Source organism: Lolium perenne, chromosome 1 (assembly GCF_019359855.2).
Source record: "Lolium perenne isolate Kyuss_39 chromosome 1, Kyuss_2.0, whole genome shotgun sequence".
NCBI classification, from domain to species: Eukaryota; Viridiplantae; Streptophyta; class Magnoliopsida; order Poales; family Poaceae; genus Lolium; species Lolium perenne.
In genome coordinates this window covers 117,208,922-117,231,585 of record NC_067244.2, presented here as the reverse complement: position 1 = coordinate 117,231,585, position 22,664 = coordinate 117,208,922, and the positions used below count along the sequence as shown (strand labels likewise).

The 22,664-nt window shown below is 37.6% G+C and overlaps 1 protein-coding gene across 1 annotated transcript; it reads right to left on the bottom strand.

Annotated features, from left to right (window-relative positions):
- Positions 1-20,472: 20,472 nt before the first annotated feature.
- LOC139832915 (uncharacterized) lies at positions 20,473-22,141 on the bottom strand. The gene is made up of 4 exons (XM_071822917.1): positions 22,106-22,141; positions 21,622-22,016; positions 21,368-21,444; positions 20,473-21,113 (listed from the first exon to the last, which is right to left on the bottom strand). Exons 1-4 carry the CDS (start codon positions 22,139-22,141, stop codon positions 20,473-20,475), a joined length of 1,149 nt encoding a protein of 382 aa, XP_071679018.1.
- Between the last annotated feature and the right edge of the window lie 523 nt (positions 22,142-22,664).

The window sequence follows — 22,664 nt, the reverse complement described above, 5'->3', positions numbered from 1 at the left end:
GGTTTGACCAAGATTTAAACATGTTTAAAACATGAAAATGAAAAGGGAAGTTTGTATCCTTATTAGTCACTCTAAAATGAAGCTTTTGGGATGTTCTTGAAATTTCCATGTTTGAAACCCAAAACGACTTCTCTTCATGCTAGACTTCATAAGATCGACCGAGTTTATGCATGGTTAGGGGATAGATACATGATTTGTCTGGTTTGAACACATGTATAAACCTTCTTACTCACTCTAAAATTAAGCTTTCGGGAGGTTTTTGAAATTTCCATGTTTGAAACCCAAAACCACTTCTCTTCATGCTTGACTTCGTAAGACATAGTTTAGGGTTAGGGGTAGATACATGCTTTTTCTGGTTTGAATATGTATAGACCTTGTTTATCAACTTGAATGGTTACTATATGACATAAGAAGGCTATATATGTGCTTTGGTTTTTCATTTTTTGATTTTTTCGAATTTTTTATGCCCATTAAAATGTTGGTCAAATCCTATGTTTGACCAAGATTTAAACAAGTTTAGAACATGAAAATGAAAAGGTAATCATGGATCTTTCTTAGTCACAGTACTCTAGAATGAAGCTTTTGGGAGGTTTTTGAAATTTCCATGTTTGAAACCCAAAACCACTTCTTTTCATGCTTGACTTCATAAGACCGAGAGTTTAGGGTTAGGGGTAGAGATACATGCTTTTTTTTGTTTGAATATGTCTGGACCTTGTTTATCAACTAATGCTTACTATATTACATAAGAAGGCTATGTTATTTGGTTTTTCATTTTTTTCTGTTTATTTCTAATTGTTTATGCCCATTTGAATCCTATGTTTGACCAATATTTAAACAAGCTTAAAACATGAAAATGAAAAGGTAAGCTTGGATCCTTCTTAGTCCCTCTAAAATTAAGCTTTTGGGAAGTTTTTGAAATTTCCATGTCTGAAACCCAAAACCACTTCTCTTCATGCTTAACTTCATAATTAAGACAGAGTTAAGCGTTAGGGGGGTAGATACATGCTTTTTATGTTATGAATATGTCTAGACCGGCCATGTTCATCAAGTTGAATGCTGCTTACTATATATGACATTAGAAGGCTATGTGCTTTGGTTTTTTTTTTTTTTTTTTTTGATTTTTTTGAATTTTTAGGCCCATTTGAGTCTTGGTCAAATCCTAGGTTTGACCAAGATTTAAACAAGTTTAAAACATGTAAATGAAAAGATAAGCCTCGATCCTTCTTAGTCACTCTAAAATGAAGATTTGCGAGGGGTGTTCTTGAAATTAAGCTTGGGTCCTTCTTAGTCACTCTAAAATTAAGCTTTTGGGATGTTTTTGAAATTTCCATGTTTGAAACCCAAAACCATTTCTCTTCATGCTTGACTTCATAAGACATAGTTAAGGGTTAGGGGGTAGATACATGCTTTTATGTTTTGAATATGTCTAGACCTTGTTCATCAACTTGAATGCTTACTGTATATATATATGACATAAGAAGCTAGGCTATGTGCTTTGGTTTTCATTTTTTGATTTTTTTTGAATGTTTATGCCCATTTGAATCTTGGTCAAATCCTAGGTTTGACCAAGATTTAAGCAAGTTTAAAACACATGAAAATGAAAAGGTAAGCATGGATCCTTCTTAGTCACTCTAAAATAAAGCTTTTGGGAGGTTCTTGAAATTTCCACATGTTTGAAACCCAAAACCACTTCTCTTCATGATTGACTTCATAAGACAGAGTTTAGGGTTAGGGGTAGATATATACATGAGTTGTCTGGTTTGAATATGTCTAGACCTTGTTTATGAACTTTAATGCTTACTATATATATGACATAAGAATGCTATGTGCATTGGTTTTTGATTTTTTTCTGAATTTGTATGCCCATTTGAATCTTGGTCAAATCCTAGGCGGTTTGACCAAGATTTAAACAAGTTTAAAACATGAAAATGAAAAGGGAAGTTTGTATCCTTATTAGTCACTCTAAAATGAAGCTTTTGGGATGTTCTTGAAATTTCCATGTTTGAAACCCAAAACGATTTCTCTTCATGCTAGACTTCATAAGACATAGTTTAGGGTTAGGGGGTAGATACATGATTTGTATGGTTTGAATATGTCCAAACCTTGTTAATTCATCAACTTGAATGCTTACTATATGACATAATAAGACTATATGCTTTTGTTTTTCATTTTTTTGTTTTTTTTTTGAATTTTATGCCCATTTGAATCTTTTGGTCAAATCCTAGGTTTGACCAAGATTTAGACAAGTTTAACACGTGAAAACGAATAAGTAAGCATGGATCCTTCTTAGTCACTCCAAAATGTACCAATTGATAGATGTGTTAACTTTGCTTCATGGAAAAAATAATGTCATGTAAATGAGTTAACTTGGATTTCCTACCCTTGAATCCGTAGGAAACTTTGTTCTAATGCACTATAATAATCAACCGAGTTTTTACACCAACAGGTCTGTCACTTACGTGTGGTGCCCACGCGTGAGGTCCCACACATCAGTGAGCACAAGTCACGTGCAATAATAGGTACGCAAACTCCCAGCCATCTTCTTTGTCAAGAGAAGACGCATCAGGATGCGTATTGGAAGTCTCTGGGTCCTTCAGGATCCTTCGGTTGTCCCTCTCACAAAAAAAAACAAATCTCTCTCATTCTCGGCCTCGCTCGACTCGCTCGCTCGCTCGCTCGCACCTCCTCCTGCTCACTGACAAACCCTGCACAATAGTCAACATCGTCACCCGAAAAAGGGGAGACACCATAATGCTCTCCCTTCTTCTTTCCTTCCGAGTGATCCCTCTTCCTCCGAGTTTCACTAGCTAGACGGGCAAACACACATGTGCTGCATAGTAATAATAAAAAGGTAGAAAAATCGATATACGAATCTATAATTAAATAGGTTAAACTAGGGTTTTGCCCAGTACTACGAGATCAAGGTTCAAAAAATCCAACTACGGGGTTCGAACAACACGATTCTAATCCAAGAATTTTTTCTACCTCATCCAAATGGCCTCAAACTATAGGGTTAGCATCTATCTAGTGCAGTATGTGTGAAAATGTATGCACTATGTGTGCTATAACTTGTATGTCTTTCAAATTTGAACCAAATTTGAATAAGTTTGAAGTATTTGAAAAAGGGGCTTTTGGCTTAAACGTTTGAAACCCAAAACGACTTATCTTCATGCTAGACTTCACAAGACCGAGTTTAGGGTTAGGGGGTAGATACATGATTTGTCTGGTTTGAATATGTCTAAACTTTGTTCATCAACTTTAATGCTAACTATATGACATAAGAAGACTATGTGCTTTGGTTTTTCATTTTTTTTTGAATTTTATGCCCATATATTAGAATCTTGGTCAAATCCTAGGTTTGACAAAGATTTAAACACGTTTAAAACATGAAAACGAAAAGGGAAGCTTGAATCCCTCTTAATTAGTCACTCTAATATGAAGTTTTTGGGAGGTTTTTGAAATTTCCATGTTTGAAACCCAAAACCACTTCTCTTCAAGCTTGACTTCATAAGACAGAGCTTACGGTTAGGGGGTAGATACATGATTTGTATGGTTTGAATATGTCCAAACCTTGTTAATGCATCAACTTGAATGCTTACTATATGACATAAGAAGACTATGTACTTTGGTTTTTCATTTTTCTGCTTTTTTGAATTTTGTGCCCATTTGAATCTTTTGGTCAAATCCTAGGTTTGACAAAGATTTAAACAAGTTTAAATCATGAAAATGAAAAGGTAAGCATGGATCCTTCTTAGTCACTCTAAAATAAAGCTTTTGGGAGGTTCTTGAAATTTCCATGTTTTAAACCCAAAACCACTTCTCTTCATGATTGACTTCATAAGACAAAGTTTAGGGTTAGGGGTAGATATATACATGAGTTGTCTGGTTTGAATATGTTTAGACCTTGTTTATCAACTTTAATGCTTACTATATATATGACATAAGAATGCTATGTGCATTTGTTTTTGATTTTCTGAATTTGTATGCCCATTTGAATCGTGGTCAAATCCTAGGCGGTTTGACCAAGATTTAAACATGTTTAAAACATGAAAATGAAAAGGGAAGTTTGTATCCTTATTAGTCACTCTAAAATGAAGCTTTTGGGATGTTCTTGAAATTTCCATGTTTGAAACCCAAAACGACTTCTCTTCATGCTAGACTTCATAAGATCGACCGAGTTTATGCATGGTTAGGGGATAGATACATGATTTGTCTGGTTTGAACACATGTATAAACCTTCTTACTCACTCTAAAATTAAGCTTTCGGGAGGTTTTTGAAATTTCCATGTTTGAAACCCAAAACCACTTCTCTTCATGCTTGACTTCGTAAGACATAGTTTAGGGTTAGGGGTAGATACATGCTTTTTCTGGTTTGAATATGTATAGACCTTGTTTATCAACTTGAATGGTTACTATATGACATAAGAAGGCTATATATGTGCTTTGGTTTTTCATTTTTTGATTTTTTCGAATTTTTTATGCCCATTAAAATGTTGGTCAAATCCTATGTTTGACCAAGATTTAAACAAGTTTAGAACATGAAAATGAAAAGGTAATCATGGATCTTTCTTAGTCACAGTACTCTAGAATGAAGCTTTTGGGAGGTTTTTGAAATTTCCATGTTTGAAACCCAAAACCACTTCTTTTCATGCTTGACTTCATAAGACCGAGAGTTTAGGGTTAGGGGTAGAGATACATGCTTTTTTTTGTTTGAATATGTCTGGACCTTGTTTATCAACTAATGCTTACTATATTACATAAGAAGGCTATGTTATTTGGTTTTTCATTTTTTCTGTTTATTTCTAATTGTTTATGCCCATTTGAATCCTATGTTTGACCAATATTTAAACAAGCTTAAAACATGAAAATGAAAAGGTAAGCTTGGATCCTTCTTAGTCCCTCTAAAATTAAGCTTTTGGGAAGTTTTTGAAATTTCCATGTCTGAAACCCAAAACCACTTCTCTTCATGCTTGACTTCATAATTAAGACAGAGTTAAGCGTTAGGGGGGTAGATACATGCTTTTTATGTTATGAATATGTCTAGACCGGCCATGTTCATCAAGTTGAATGCTGCTTACTATATATGACATTAGAAGGCTATGTGCTTTGGTTTTTTTTTTTTTTTGTTTTTTTTAATTTTTAGGCCCATTTGAGTCTTGGTCAAATCCTAGGTTTGACCAAGATTTAAACAAGTTTAAAACATGTAAATGAAAAGATAAGCCTCGATCCTTCTTAGTCACTCTAAAATGAAGATTTGCGAGGGGTGTTCTTGAAATTAAGCTTGGGTCCTTCTTAGTCACTCTAAAATTAAGCTTTTGGGATGTTTTTGAAATTTCCATGTTTGAAACCCAAAACCATTTCTCTTCATGCTTGACTTCATAAGACATAGTTAAGGGTTAGGGGGTAGATACATGCTTTTATGTTTTGAATATGTCTAGACCTTGTTCATCAACTTGAATGCTTACTGTATATATATATGACATAAGAAGCTAGGCTATGTGCTTTGGTTTTCATTTTTTGATTTTTTTGAATGTTTATGCCCATTTGAATCTTGGTCAAATCCTAGGTTTGACCAAGATTTAAGCAAGTTTAAAACACATGAAAATGAAAAGGTAAGCATGGATCCTTCTTAGTCACTCTAAAATAAAGCTTTTGGGAGGTTCTTGAAATTTCCACATGTTTGAAACCCAAAACCACTTCTCTTCATGATTGACTTCATAAGACAGAGTTTAGGGTTAGGGGTAGATATATACATGAGTTGTCTGGTTTGAATATGTCTAGACCTTGTTTATGAACTTTAATGCTTACTATATATATGACATAAGAATGCTATGTGCATTGGTTTTTGATTTTTTTCTGAATTTGTATGCCCATTTGAATCTTGGTCAAATCCTAGGCGGTTTGACCAAGATTTAAACAAGTTTAAAACATGAAAATGAAAAGGGAAGTTTGTATCCTTATTAGTCACTCTAAAATGAAGCTTTTGGGATGTTCTTGAAATTTCCATGTTTGAAACCCAAAACGATTTCTCTTCATGCTAGACTTCATAAGACATAGTTTAGGGTTAGGGGGTAGATACATGATTTGTATGGTTTGAATATGTCCAAACCTTGTTAATTCATCAACTTGAATGCTTACTATATGACATAATAAGACTATATGCTTTTGTTTTTCATTTTTTTGTTTTTTTTTTGAATTTTATGCCCATTTGAATCTTTTGGTCAAATCCTAGGTTTGACCAAGATTTAGACAAGTTTAACACGTGAAAACGAATAAGTAAGCATGGATCCTTCTTAGTCACTCCAAAATGTACCAATTGATAGATGTGTTAACTTTGCTTCATGGAAAAAATAATGTCATGTAAATGAGTTAACTTGGATTTCCTACCCTTGAATCCATAGGAAACTTTGTTCTAATGCACTATAATAATCAACCGAGTTTTTACACCAACAGGTCTGTCACTTACGTGTGGTGCCCACGCGTGAGGTCCCACACATCAGTGAGCACAAGTCACGTGCAATAATAGGTACGCAAACTCCCAGCCATCTTCTTTGTCAAGAGAAGACGCATCAGGATGCGTATTGGAAGTCTCTGGGTCCTTCAGGATCCTTCGGTTGTCCCTCTCACAAAAAAAAACAAATCTCTCTCATTCTCGGCCTCGCTCGACTCGCTCGCTCGCTCGCACCTCCTCCTGCTCACTGACAAACCCTGCACAATAGTCAACATCGTCACCCGAAAAAGGGGAGACACCATAATGCTCTCCCTTCTTCTTTCCTTCCGAGTGATCCCTCTTCCTCCGAGTTTCACTAGCTAGACGGGCAAACACACATGTGCTGCATAGTAATAATAAAAAGGTAGAAAAATCGATATACGAATCTATAATTAAATAGGTTAAACTAGGGTTTTGCCCAGTACTACAGATCAAGGTTCAAAAAAATCCAACTACGGGGTTCGAACAACACGATTCTAATCCAAGAATTTTTTCTACCTCATCCAAATGGCCTCAAACTATAGGGTTAGCATCTATCTAGTGCAGTATGTGTGAAAATGTATGCACTATGTGTGCTATAACTTGTATGTCTTTCAAATTTGAACCAAATTTGAATAAGTTTGAAGTATTTGAAACAGGGGCTTTTGGCTTAAACGTTTGAAACCCAAAACGACTTATCTTCATGCTAGACTTCACAAGACCGAGTTTAGGGTTAGGGGGTAGATACATGATTTGTCTGGTTTGAATATGTCTAAACTTTGTTCATCAACTTTAATGCTAACTATATGACATAAGAAGACTATGTGCTTTGGTTTTTCATTTTTTTTGAATTTTATGCCCATATATTAGAATCTTGGTCAAATCCTAGGTTTGACAAAGATTTAAACACGTTTAAAACATGAAAACGAAAAGGGAAGCTTGAATCCCTCTTAATTAGTCACTCTAATATGAAGTTTTTGGGAGGTTTTTGAAATTTCCATGTTTGAAACCCAAAACCACTTCTCTTCAAGCTTGACTTCATAAGACAGAGCTTACGGTTAGGGGGTAGATACATGATTTGTATGGTTTGAATATGTCCAAACCTTGTTAATGCATCAACTTGAATGCTTACTATATGACATAAGAAGACTATGTACTTTGGTTTTTCATTTTTCTGCTTTTTTTGAATTTTGTGCCCATTTGAATCTTTTGGTCAAATCCTAGGTTTGACAAAGATTTAAACAAGTTTAAATCATGAAAATGAAAAGGTAAGCATGGATCCTTCTTAGTCACTCTAAAATAAAGCTTTTGAGAGGTTCTTGAAATTTCCATGTTTGAAACCCAAAACCACTTCTCTTCATGATTGACTTCATAAGACAAAGTTTAGGGTTAGGGGTAGATATATACATGAGTTGTCTGGTTTGAATATGTTTAGACCTTGTTTATCAACTTTAATGCTTACTATATATATGACATAAGAATGCTATGTGTATTGGTTTTTGATTTTTTTTCTGAATTTGTATGCCCATTTGAATCTTGGTCAAATCCTAGGCGGTTTGACCAAGATTTAAACAAGTTTAAAACATGAAAATGAAAAGGGAAGTTTGTATCCTTATTAGTCACTCTAAAATGAAGCTTTTGGGATGTTCTTGAAATTTCCATGTTTGAAACTAAAACGACTTCTCTTCATGCTAGACTTCATAAGATCGACCGAGTTTATGCATGGTTAGGGGATAGATACATGATTTGTCTGGTTTGAACACATGTATAAACCTTCTTACTCACTCTAAAATTAAGCTTTCGGGAGGTTTTTGAAATTTCCATGTTTGAAACCCAAAACCACTTCTCTTCATGCTTGACTTCGTAAGACAGAGTTTAGGGTTAGGGGTAGATACATGCTTTTTCTGGTTTGAATATGTATAGACCTTGTTTATCAACTTGAATGGTTACTATATGACATAAGAAGGCTATATATGTGCTTTGGTTTTTCATTTTTTGATTTTTTTCGAATTTTTTATGCCCATTAAAATCTTGGTAAAATCCTATGTTTGACCAAGATTTGAACAAGTTTAGAACATGAAAATGAAAAGGTAATCATGGATCTTTCTTAGTCACAGTACTCTAGAATGAAGCTTTTGGGAGGTTTTTGAAATTTCCATGTTTGAAACCCAAAACCACTTCTTTTCATGCTTGACTTCATAAGACCGAGAGTTTAGGGTTAGGGGTAGAGATACATGCTTTTTTTTTGGTTTGAATATGTCTAGACCTTGTTTATCAACTAATGCTTACTATATTACATAAGAAGGCTATGTTATTTGGTTTTTCATTTTTTCTGTTTATTTCTAATTGTTTATGCCCATTTGAATCCTATGTTTGACCAATATTTAAACAAGCTTAAAACATGAAAATGAAAAGGTAAGCTTGGATCCTTCTTAGTCCCTCTAAAATTAAGCTTTTGGGAAGTTTTTGAAATTTCCATGTCTGAAACCCAAAACCACTTCTCTTCATGCTTGACTTCATAATTAAGACAGAGTTAAGCGTTAGGGGGGTAGATACATGCTTTTTATGTTATGAATATGTCTAGACCGGCCATGTTCATCAAGTTGAATGCTGCTTACTATATATGACATTAGAAGGCTATGTGCTTTGGTTTTTCTTTTTTTTGATTTTTTTGAATTTTTAGGCCCATTTGAGTCTTGGTCAAATCCTAGGTTTGACCAAGATTTAAACAAGTTTAAAACATGTAAATGAAAAGATAAGCCTCGATCCTTCTTAGTCACTCTAAAATGAAGATTTGCGAGGGGTGTTCTTGAAATTAAGCTTGGGTCCTTCTTAGTCACTCTAAAATTAAGCTTTTGGGATGTTTTTGAAATTTCCATGTTTGAAACCCAAAACCATTTCTCTTCATGCTTGACTTCATAAGACATAGTTAAGGGTTAGGGGATAGATACATGCTTTTATGTTTTGAATATGTCTAGACCTTGTTCATCAACTTGAATGCTTACTGTATATATATGACATAAGAAGCTAGGCTATGTGCTTTGGTTTTCATTTTTTTGATTTTTTTTGAATGTTTATGCCCATTTGAATCTTGGTCAAATCCTAGGTTTGACCAAGATTTAAGCAAGTTTAAAACACATGAAAATGAAAAGGTAAGCATGGATCCTTCTTAGTCACTCTAAAATAAAGCTTTTGGGAGGTTCTTGAAATTTCCATGTTTGAAACCCAAAACCACTTCTCTTCATGATTGACTTCATAAGACAGAGTTTAGGGTTAGGGGTAGATATATACACGAGTTGTCTGGTTTGAATATATGTCTAGACGTTGTTTATCAACTTTAATGCTTACTATATATATGACATAAGAAGACTATATGTACTTTGGTTTTTCATTTTTCTAATTTTTTTATTTTTCTACCCATTTGAATCTTGGTCAAATCCTAGGGTTGACCATGATTTAAACAAGTTTATAACATGAATTGAAAAGGTAAGCATGGATCCTTCTTAGTCACTCTAAAATGAAGCTTTTGGGATGTGTGTCATTGAAATTTCCATGTTTGAAACCCAAAACGACTTCTCTTCATGCTAGACTTCATAAGATCGACCGAGTTTAGGGTTAGGGGTAGATACATGATTTGTATGGCTTCAATATGTCCAAACCTTATTAATTTATCAACTTGAATGCTTGTTATATGACATACGAAGACTATATGCTTTGGTTTTTCATTTTTATAATTTTTTATGAATTTTATGCCCATTTGAAACTTTTGGTCAATCCTAGGTTTGACAAAGATTTAAACAAGTTCAAAATATGAAAATGAAAAGGTAAGCATGGATCCTTCTTAGTCACTCTAAAATAAAGCTTTTGGGAGGTTCTTGAAATCTCCACATGTTTGAAACCCAAAACCACTTCTCTTCATGATTGACTTCATAAGACAGAGTTTAGGGTTAGGGGTAGATATATACATGAGTTGTCTGGTTTGAATATGTCTAGACCTTGTTTATCAACTTTAATGCTTACTATATATATGACATAAGAATGCTATGTGCATTGGTTTTTGATTTTTTCCTGAATTTGTATGCCCATTTGAATCTTGGTCAAATCCTAGGCGGTTTGACCAAGATTTAAACAAGTTTAAAACATGAAAATGAAAAGGGAAGTTTGTATCCTTATTAGTCACTCTAAAATGAAGCTTTTGGTATGTTCTTGAAATTTCCATGTTTGAAACCCAAAACGACTTCTCTTCATGCTAGACTTCATAAGACAGAGTTTAGGGTTAGGGGGTAGATACATGATTTGTATGGTTTGAATATGTCCAAACCTTGTTAATTCATCAACTTGAATGCTTACTATATGACATAATAAGACTATATGCTTTTGTTTTTCATTTTTCTGTTTTTTTTTTGAATTTTATGCCCATTTGAATCTTTTGGTCAAATCCTAGGTTTGACCAAGATTTAAACAAGTTTAACACGTGAAAACGAATAAGTAAGCATGGATCCTTCTTAGTCACTCCAAAATGTACCAATTGATAGATGTGTTAACTTTGCTTCATGGAAAAAATAATGTCATGTAAATGAGTTAACTTGGATTTCCTACCCTTGAATCCATAGGAAACTTTTTTCTAACGCACTATAATAATCAACCGAGTTTTTACACCAACAGGTCTGTCACTTACGTGTGGTGCCCACGCGTGAGGTCCCACACATCAGTGAGCACAAGTCACGTGCAATAATAGGTACGCAAACTCCCTGCCATCTTCTTTGTCAAGAGAAGACGCATCAGGATGCGTATTGGAAGTCTCTGGGTCCTTCAGGATCCTTCGGTTGTCCCTCTCACACAAAAAAAAAACAAATATCTCTCATTCTCGGCCTCGCTCGAATCGCTCGCTCGACTCGCTCGCTCGCTCGCTCGCACCTCCTCCTGCTCACTGACAAACCCTGCACAATAGTCAACATCGTCACCCGAAAAAGGGGAGACACCATAATGCTCTCCCTTCTTCTGTCCTTCCGAGTGATCCCTCTTCCTCCGAGTTTCACTAGCTAGACGGGCAAACACACATGTGCTGCATAGTAATAATAAAAAGGTAGAAAAATCGATATATGAATCTATAATTAAATAGGTTAAACTAGGGTTTTGCCCAGTACTACAGATCAAGGTTCAAAAAAATCCAACTACGGGGTTCGAACAACACGATTCTAATCCAAGAATTTTTTCTACCTCATCCAAATGGCCTCAAACTATAGGGTTAGCATCTATCTAGTGCAGTATGTGTGAAAATGTATGCACTATGTGTGCTATAACTTGTATGTCTTTCAAATTTGAACCAAATTTGAATAAGTTTGAAGTATTTGAAAAAGGGGCTTTTGGCTTAAACGTTTGAAACCCAAAACGACTTCTCTTCATGCTAGACTTCACAAGACCGAGTTTAGGGTTAGGGGGTAGATACATGATTTGTCTGGTTTGAATATTTCTAAACTTTGTTCATCAACTTTAATGCTAACTATATGACATAAGAAGACTATGTGCTTTGGTTTTACATTTTTTTTGAATTTTATGCCCATATATTAGAATCTTGGTCAAATCCTAGGTTTGACAAAGATTTAAACACGTTTAAAACATGAAAACGAAAAGGGAAGCTTGAATCCCTCTTAATTAGTCACTCTAATATGAAGTTTTTGGGAGGTTTTTGAAATTTCCATGTTTGAAACCCAAAAGCACTTCTCTTCAAGCTTGACTTCATAAGACAGAGCTTACGGTTAGGGGGTAGATACATGATTTGTATGGTTTGAATATGTCCAAACCTTGTTAATGCATCAACTTGAATGCTTACTATATGACATAAGAAGACTATGTACTTTGGTTTTTCATTTTTCTGCTTTTTTTGAATTTTGTGCCCATTTGAATCTTTTGGTCAAATCCTAGGTTTGACAAAGATTTAAACAAGTTTAAATCATGAAAATGAAAAGGTAAGCATGGATCCTTCTTAGTCACTCTAAAATAAAGCTTTTGAGAGGTTCTTGAAATTTCCATGTTTGAAACCCAAAACCACTTCTCTTCATGATTGACTTCATAAGACAAAGTTTAGGGTTAGGGGTAGATATATATATGAGTTGTCTGGTTTGAATATGTTTAGACCTTGTTTATCAACTTTAATGCTTACTATATATATGACATAAGAATGCTATGTGCATTGGTTTTTGATTTTTTTTCTGAATTTGTATGCCCATTTGAATCTTGGTCAAATCCTAGGCTGTTTGACCAAGATTTAAACAAGTTTAAAACATGAAAATGAAAAGGGAAGTTTGTATCCTTATTAGTCACTCTAAAATGAAGCTTTTGGGATGTTCTTGAAATTTCCATGTTTGAAACCCAAAACGACTTCTCTTCATGCTAGACTTCATAAGATCGACCGAGTTTATGCATGGTTAGGGGATAGATACATGATTTGTCTGGTTTGAACACATGTATAAACCTTCTTACTCACTCTAAAATTAAGCTTTCGGGAGGTTTTTGAAATTTCCATGTTTGAAACCCAAAACCACTTCTCTTCATGCTTGACTTCGTAAGACAGAGTTTAGGGTTAGGGGTAGATACATGCTTTTTCTGGTTTGAATATGTATAGACCTTGTTTATCAACTTGAATGGTTACTATATGACATAAGAAGGCTATATATGTGCTTTGGTTTTTCATTTTTTGATTTTTTTCAAATTTTTTATGCCCATTAAAATCTTGGTCAAATCCTATGTTTGACCAAGATTTAAACAAGTTTAGAACATGAAAATGAAAAGGTAATCATGGATCTTTCTTAGTCACAGTACTCTAGAATGAAGCTTTTGGGAGGTTTTTGAAATTTCCATGTTTGAAACCCAAAACCACTTCTTTTCATGCTTGACTTCATAAGACCGAGAGTTTAGGGTTAGGGGTAGAGATACATGCTTTTTTTTGGTTTGAATATGTCTAGACCTTGTTTATCAACTAATGCTTTCTATATTACATAAGAAGGCTATGTTATTTGGTTTTTCATTTTTTTTGTTTATTTCTAATTGTTTATGCCCATTTGAATCCTATGTTTGACCAATATTTAAACAAGCTTAAAACATGAAAATGAAAAGGTAAGCTTGGATCCTTCTTAGTCCCTCTAAAATTAAGCTTTTGGGAAGTTTTTGAAATTTCCATGTCCTGAAACCCAAAACCACTTCTCTTCATGCTTGACTTCATAATTAAGACAGAGTTAAGCGTTAGGGGGTAGATACATGCTTTTTATGTTATGAATATGTCTAGACCGGCCATGTTCATCAAGTTGAATGCTGCTTACTATATATGACATTAGAAGGCTATGTGCTTTGGTTTTTCTTTTTTTTTGATTTTTTTGAATTTTTAGGCCCATTTGAGTCTTGGTCAAATCCTAGGTTTGACCAAGATTTAAACAAGTTTAAAACATGTAAATGAAAAGATAAGCCTCGATCCTTCTTAGTCACTCTAAAATGAAGATTTGCGAGGGGTGTTCTTGAAATTAAGCTTGGGTCCTTCTTAGTCACTCTAAAATTAAGCTTTTGGGATGTTTTTGAAATTTCCATGTTTGAAACCCAAAACCATTTCTCTTCATGCTTGACTTCATAAGACATAGTTAAGGGTTAGGGGGTAGATACATGCTTTTATGTTTTGAATATGTCTAGACCTTGTTCATCAACTTGAATGCTTACTGTATATATATATGACATAAGAAGCTAGGCTATGTGCTTTGGTTTTCATATTTTGATTTTTTTTGAATGTTTATGCCCATTTGAATCTTGGTCAAATCCTAGGTTTGACCAAGATTTAAGCAAGTTTAAAACACATGAAAATGAAAAGGTAAGCATGGATCCTTCTTAGTCACTCTAAAATAAAGCTTTTGGGAGGTTCTTGAAATTTCCACATGTTTGAAACCCAAAACCACTTCTCTTCATGATTGACTTCATAAGACAGAGTTTAGGGTTAGGGGTAGATATATACATGAGTTGTCTGGTTTGAATATGTCTAGACCTTGTTTATCAACTTTAATGCTTACTATATATATGACATAAGAATGCTATGTGCATTGGTTTTTGATTTTTTTCTGAATTTGTATGCCCATTTGAATCTTGGTCAAATCCTAGGCGGTTTGACCAAGATTAAAACAAGTTTAAAACATGAAAATGAAAAGGGAAGTTTGTATCCTTATTAGTCACTCTAAAATGAAGCTTTTGGGATGTTCTTGAAATTTCCATGTTTGAAACCCAAAACGACTTCTCTTCATGCTAGACTTCATAAGACAGAGTTTAGGGTTAGGGGGTAGATACATGATTTGTATGGTTTGAATATGTCCAATCCTTGTTAATTCATCAACTTGAATGCTTACTATATGACATAATAAGACTATATGCTTTTGTTTTTCATTTTTCTGTTTTTTTTTAATTTTATGCCCATTTGAATCTTTTGGTCAAATCCTAGGTTTGACCAAGATTTAGACAAGTTTAACACATGAAAATGAATAAGTAAGCATGGATCCTTCTTAGTCACTCCAAAATGTACCAATTGATAGATGTGTTAACTTTGCTTCATGGAAAAAATAATGTCATGTAAATGAGTTAACTTGGATTTCCTAGCCTTGAATGCATAGGAAACTTTGTTCTAATGCACTATAATAATCAACCGAGTTTTTGCACCAACAGGTCTGTCACTTACGTGTGGTGCCCACGCGTGAGGTCCCACACATCAGTGAGCACAAGTCACGTGCAATAATAGGTACGCAAACTCCCAACCATCTTCTTTGTCAAGAGAAGACGCATCAGGATGCGTATTGGAAGTCTCTGGGTCCTTCAGGATCCTTCGGTTGTCCCTCTCACACAAAAAAAACAAATCTCTCTCATTCTCGGCCTCGCTCGACTCGCTCGCTCGCTCGCACCTCCTCCTGCTCACTGACAAACCCTGCACAATAGTCAACATCGTCACCCGAAAAAGGGGAGACACCATAATGCTGTCCCTTCTTCTATCCTTCCGAGTGATCCCTCTTCCTCCGAGTTTCACTAGCTAGACGGGCAAACACACATGTGCTGCATAGTAATAATAAAAAGGTAGAAAAATCGATATACGAATCTATAATTAAATAGGTTAAACTAGGGTTTTGCCCAGTACTACAGATCAAGGTTCAAAAAATCCAACTACGGGGTTCGAACAACACGATTCTAATCCAAGAATTTTTTCTACCTCATCCAAATGGCCTCAAACTATAGGGTTAGCATCTATCTAGTGCAGTATGTGTGAAAATGTATGCACTATGTGTGCTATAACTTGTATGTCTTTCAAATTTGAACCAAATTTGAATAAGTTTGAAGTATTTGAAAAAGCGGCTTTTGGCTTAAACGTTTGAAACCCAAAACGACTTCTCTTCATGCTAGACTTCACAAGACCGAGTTTAGGGTTAGGGGATAGATACATGATTTGTCTGGTTTGAATATGTCTAAACTTTGTTCATCAACTTTAATGCTAACTATATGACATAAGAAGACTATGTGCTTTGGTTTTTCATTTTTTTTTGAATTTTATGCCCATATATTAGAATCTTGGTCAAATCCTAGATTTGACAAAGATTTAAACACGTTTAAAACATGAAAACGAAAAGGGAAGCTTGAATCCCTCTTAATTAGTCACTCTAATATGAAGTTTTTGGGAGGTTTTTGAAATTTCCATGTTTGAAACCCAAAACCACTTCTCTTCAAGCTTGACTTCATAAGACAGAGCTTACGGTTAGGGGGTAGATACATGATTTGTATGGTTTGAATATGTGTTGGCGTCCGAAACCCACCGGCGAGCTACGGCTGGCAACACGAAGAGCCAGGAACAACCTTGTTAATGCATCAACTTGAATGCTTACTATATGACATAAGAAGACTATGTACTTTGGTTTTTCATTTTTCTGCTTTTTTTGAATTTTGTGCCCATTTGAATCTTTTGGTCAAATCCTAGGTTTGACAAAGATTTAAACAAGTTTAAATCATGAAAATGAAAAGGTAAGCATGGATCCTTCTTAGTCACTCTAAAATAAAGCTTTTGGGAGGTTCTTGAAATTTCCATGTTTGAAACCCAAAACCACTTCTCTTCATGATTGACTTCATAAGACAAAGTTTAGGGTTAGGGGTAGATATATACATGAGTTGTCTGGTTTGAATATGTTTAGACCTTGTTTATCAACTTTAATGCTTACTATATATGACATAAGAATGCTATGTGCATTGGTTTTTGATTTTTTTCTGAATTTGTATGCCCATTTGAATCTTGGTCAAATCCTAGGCGGTTTGACCAAGATTTAAACAAGTTTAAAACACACTACAAGAAATCTGCCATAATATGACGTTTTTTTTATGACTGGAAATCAAAATGTCATAGCTTTATGACGTTCCTAGCTTTGACCGTCCTTGGCAACTCCGGGGGGGGCAAAACCCTAGAAAATCGTGACGTTATTTGGCAAAAACGTCATTGGCAATTTAGGTCAAAACGTCATTAGCAAAATTAAGTGGCCTACGACGTTTTTCCAATGCCGATTGCGACAAATCAATAGCGGCATTGGCATTTGGCTCAATACAATGGTATGTGTTTGGCTGCCATGTCATCCATTTTGCCTATGTGTCCCTTTTCGGGTCCCACGCGCCTCACACGTGTCACTGGAAGCAACTGGCTTGAACTAACTGACATGTAGGACCAACTGATACTTGTGGGACAAAGGCGTATTGTTATTTTTTTCTCTGTGCCGTCCACCATTTTAATGGGCTGCTGGTGATATCCTCCTCTTTTGGGCTGTCCTCTACTAGGCTGCTGGCTGCTGGCCTACCCCACGACGGCCCATCCGGGGGTTGAATTGCTGGCCCGACGGCCCATCCGGGGGTTGAATTGCTGGCCCGACGGCCCATCCGGGGTTGGAGTGGCTCCCGATGGAAATAACTGGCAAAAATTGCGCTTGCGGGGACTCGAACCCTCGACCTGGCGCTGCCGCACTACCACTCCCTACCGCTTTGCTACAATAGTGTTGTTGACACAAGTATGGTTGTCCATGTATATAGACATGATAGACTAATCAGTTGTCTTCAAAATCCCTCCACCTCGACCAAAATCCCTCCGACCAGGTGCATCTAGCTAGGGTTCCTCCTCCGACCAAAATCCCTCCGACCAGGTGCATCTGTTGCATGGCGGTGCAGTTCCCAGCCTGCTCGGGCAGTTCTTCTAGGTCAGGAGCGTCGTCGCGTCGCCGCCGGCGGCCGGGCACGCCCATCCCGTATCGGCAGCGGGCATTCGATTATGAGCCCGCCGACGTATGTGAGTGTGGCGAGAAGATGCCGCAATGGATTTCTTGGAGTGATCCGAATCCTGGGAGAAGATACCGGAACTGCAAAATTCGCTCGGTTAGTCTTCGAGCACGCCCCCCCGCCCCCATTCTGAATTTCCTGGAGCCCGCCGTCTTCTGAAGTTTCTTTTCTACTATGGCTTACTTATCCTCTTTTGTTCTTCATCTGTCAGATTGCTGGTGGAATACGGTGTAAAGTGTTTAAGTGGATTGATGATCCGCTGGATGCACGTCACAAAGAGTTAGTTCGTGATCTGCGTGATGCTGTTTGGGATCGAGATGAAGAAATTGAGAGGCTCCAGGTAGAAATTGAGAGGCTCCAGGAAGAAAAAGTTTCTGCTTGCTGCAAGGAAACAGAGCAACCCTGAACCAAAGAAAATGGGAGGCTTCATGGTTTGGGTGCTATCTGTAGCTTTTGTCATCTGTTGTACCTGGGTGATGTGTAGGAACTAAAATTAGGGTGAATTCAGTGATCTGTTGGTCAGGAGGAGAAGAAGCTAGAGTATATGCTAGAGTTATTGTGTTGTAATTCCAACCATTTGTCTGTTCGTGCCACAATGTTTAGTTCCTGAATTTGAAGCATGTCTATGTATGTGTGCAATTCTGTTCAGTTGAAAATGTGTTCTGTTGAAAATGAGTTCTGTTGAAAATGTGTAGCAGCTACTTTTGCACGGCGGCGCCGCCCATATATGGTCGCCGGCGTCAGCCATGCACGGCGGCGCCGCCCATATATGGTCGCCGGCGTCAGCCATGTATTGAAAAAATTGGGCATGGAGTCCCCAAAAAATTGGGCACAAATTCTGGGAACAAATAGCTGACATATTCAACATAAATTCTGGGAAAAACAAAGCTGGCATGTTCAACATAAATTCCTACAGATTCATCCATTACACAAACTACAGATTCAAACTACAAATTCATCCATTACACAAGCTGGCATGCTATTCATCCATTACACAAACTACAGATTCAAACTGCTACTCATCTTCTTCGGAAACTTGACGCTTCCTAGTCCTATTTCCTCCATCATCATCATCATCATCATCATCCTCATCGCTGCAATATTGGTACATTGTCTGATCAACCTCCTCGATTTCTTCGGGCACAACCTCTTTGCTATGTTTCTTCAGTTTGTCCACAATGACTTTTTCAAGTAGTACACGTTCCTGGTCACTTCTCGTCCTACTCCGTGCAGTGCCTTCTTTTTCTTGCACAGGAACTTGACTGGAATCTTCATCTTGATATGATAGTACAGCAACACCGGGTCCCTGTTCATTTTCTTTTACACTCCATAGATGTCTATGGTGAAATTTCTGCACAACTTGCGATTTTCCTTTCAACTTGGTGTCTGGCACATAAAAGACGTTGGTTGCTTGTGATGTCAGAAGGAAAGGATCAGTCTTGTACCAAAACTTTTCTGTGTTAACACTCTTGAAGTGTCCATCATCGTCGAGCCCGGGTTTCCTACCACCAAGGTCAAACCAGTCACACCGGAAGAGGACAACTGACCGATGGACGCCACCGCTGGAGTTGTATTGCAATCTGATGATGGATTTGAGCTGACCAAAGAAGTCAATGCTGTTGCCATCATGATCTCCCTCAGAAACGATTCCACTATTTTGTGTCTTCCTGTTCTTCTCGCGGTCAACAGTATGGTACCGAACACTGTCAACAACACATGCCGAATATAGTCTCACTCTAAAATCTGGTTTGCACGCCAAAGCATAGAGATCAGGACATACATCATTTCGCATTTTTCCAATCTGCAAAAAATCAACCAGGGGGTGAGTAACACACACAGCAAAATTATATCATGAACTTTTCCAATCTTCAGAAATAAACCAGCTAAAGATCTCACATGAGTCTGAAACCATCTAGCAAAGTTCTTGGCAAGCCATCTATCAACATTGATCTGACCACCTTGTTGGTTCAACTCTTGTTTGCACAGGCTGGAATGGCAACAGAAAATAGATCCTAATTATTATTTGGGGAGGCTGCAATAACCTATCTATATAAGGGGATGAAGAGAAACGTACTCGATGTATGGATCAACCTCAGGGCAACTTCGGAGCACATACCACACCATGTTGTCATAGTCCTCACCAGCAAACACATATTGAGAGGCTCCAATAAATTTCACACCGTGTTTGAAAACAGACACATCACCAATATGTGAATCATCCCGCTCCGGATTTCTGCTTGGACGGTTGAATCTTGTTTCAACATCGTCGAAGTATCTCGAGCAAAATGTCAGGCACTCATCAACAATATATGCTTCGGCAATCGATCCCTCCGGCCTGGCATTGTTCCGGACATAACGCTTCAATGTTAGCAACCTTCTTTCGACTGGGTACATCCAACCGTAATGCACTGGGCCTCTAAGCCTTGCCTCTTTTGGTAAATGGATGGCCAAATGCACCATCACGTTGAAGAAAGATGGGGGGAAGATCTTCTCAAGTTTGCAAAGAATAACTACGATTTCCTTTTCAAGTCTGTCCAGAACGTCTCTCTTCAGTGTTTTGCAGCACAGCTCTCTGAAGAAATTTCCAAGCTCAGCAACCGCTTCATATATGTCTTCATGGATTGTTCCTCGAAGGCTAGCCGGTAAGATCCTTTGAAGAAATATATGACAGTCATGGGTCTTCAGCCCTTGAAGCTTGCACTTATCGTGACAACACACTTGGATATGTTAGACGCGTACCCATCTGGAAACCTCACAGCTTTTATGAATTCACAAAAAGCAATTTTTTCTTGTTTACTCATTGTATACCACGCCTGTGGCATCTCATAAGAGTCAGCTAAAACAGGCTGCAAATGCAAGTCACGTCTTATGCCCATGTCTTCCAAATCAAGCCTTGAATTCACAGTGTCTTTGGTCTTGCCTTGTATGTTCATGAAAGTACCAAGCAAATTGTCACAGATGTTTTTCTCGATGTGCATTACATCGAGATTATGCCTCAGCTTTAGATCTTCCCAGTATGGCAAGTCCCACAAACATGATCTACGGCTCCAACACTGACCGTCCTCACGTTTCCTTTTCTTCTGAAGCTTGCCTGGTATCACATCTCTAACCCTATCAAGCTGTTGCTTCAGCTCTTCTGGAGTGAATTCCGCTGGCTTCTCACGGCTTTCAGAAGCACCATCGAATTCTTTGCTATTTCTCCAAGGATGGTGCCGAGGTAGCCAACGGCGGTGCCCAATAAAGCAGATTTTGTTCCTTAATTTCTTGGAGCAATTCTCTTTGTCACAATGCACACATGCCTGGTAACCAGCTGTGGCCCTCCCTGACAATGTGTGCGGTCTTGGGATAATCATGAATACACCATAAGATTGCAGCACGGAGATCAAACTTGTCTGGACTATTGGCATCATATGATTTTACACCTTTCCAGAGCTCCTGCAGCTCTTCCATCAAAGGCTCCATGAAGACATCAAAATCTTTTCCCGGAGAGGATGGACCAGGGATTAGCAATGCAAGCATGAAGTTGGACTGATCCATACATGCCCACGGCGGAAGGTTGTATGGCACCACGAATACGGGCCACATCTTTGTAGGAGTTGCTCATATTCCCGTAGGGATTAAAACCATCCGTGGCAAGTCCAAGCCTTATGTTCCTGGCATCAGCGGCAAAGTCTTTATGAATATTGTCAAAATCCTTCCATGCATCCCCGTCTGCTGGATGACTGAGATCATTCTCCACGTCTTGCCGCTTCAGTTTGTGCCACTGTACTTCCTTTGATTGCTCCTTTGAAAGAAACATTCTTTGCAGCCTTGGAATCAATGGGAAGTGCCTTAGCACCTTCTCTGGGATCTTTCTCCTACCATCAGCATCTTTCCATCTGGAGGCTTTGCACTTGGGGCAATTATTCTCCTTGGCATAATCCTTCCGGAACAATACACAGTTATTCGGGCACACATGGATACTCTCATAACCAAGTCCCAACCTGCCGACTATGCTAAGTGCCTCCTCGTATGACTTTGGTATTGAGCAATTAGGGTATTGCAAGGCCAAAATCAGGAGTATCGCGTTGAATGCAACGTTGCTAATCTGGTAGTACGACTTGGCCTGAAGTAACTTGACTGTGAGTGAAAACCTTGACATTGTACCCCCATCGCTGGCTGCGCGCTTGGCTTCCTCTATCAACTCAGCAAATATAGTGTCCTTTCCAGCACCTTGCGGTTCTGACTAGTACAAATCAGCAAGCAGATCAGGAATTCTATCATCTTCGTAACCATCTTCCTCTTGCAAAACATAATAGTGTGCCTCTGCATCACCTCCACCAACATGGTGTGCCCCTGCATCAGCTCCATGTCCAGCCTCAGGTTCACCTCCATGTCCAGCCTCAGGTTCACCTCCATGTCCATGTCCGGCTTCAGGTGCACCTCCTTGTCCTCCATGTCCAGCTTCAGGTACAGGATGTAATGGTTCTCCATGGAAGACCCATCGGTCATAAGTGCTTGCCATCCCAAAAAGAAGCAAATGAGACTCTACTACATCTAGAGGTTTTGTGCACCGGTTGAGACAGCTACGACATGGGCACATCACCTGATCATCATTGGTAGCATTCAAGCGAACAAACTGCATAAACTCTGCCACTCCCTTTGTGTGTTCAGGGGAAAGCCTTCTAATTCTTGTTGTAATCCAGCGTCTGTCCATCTGCGGAAGAACAAAATGATGCAATTAGCACACACCTAACTGCACAGCAGTTCCAATTTCAAGCAATGCACAGCAGTTCAATTCGATTTTGTGAACTGATGAAGAAGAACAGATCGAGAGGGGAGAGATGAGAGGGGTGCAGACCGGGAGATGCGGAGGGGCTCGTCCTGGAGAGGG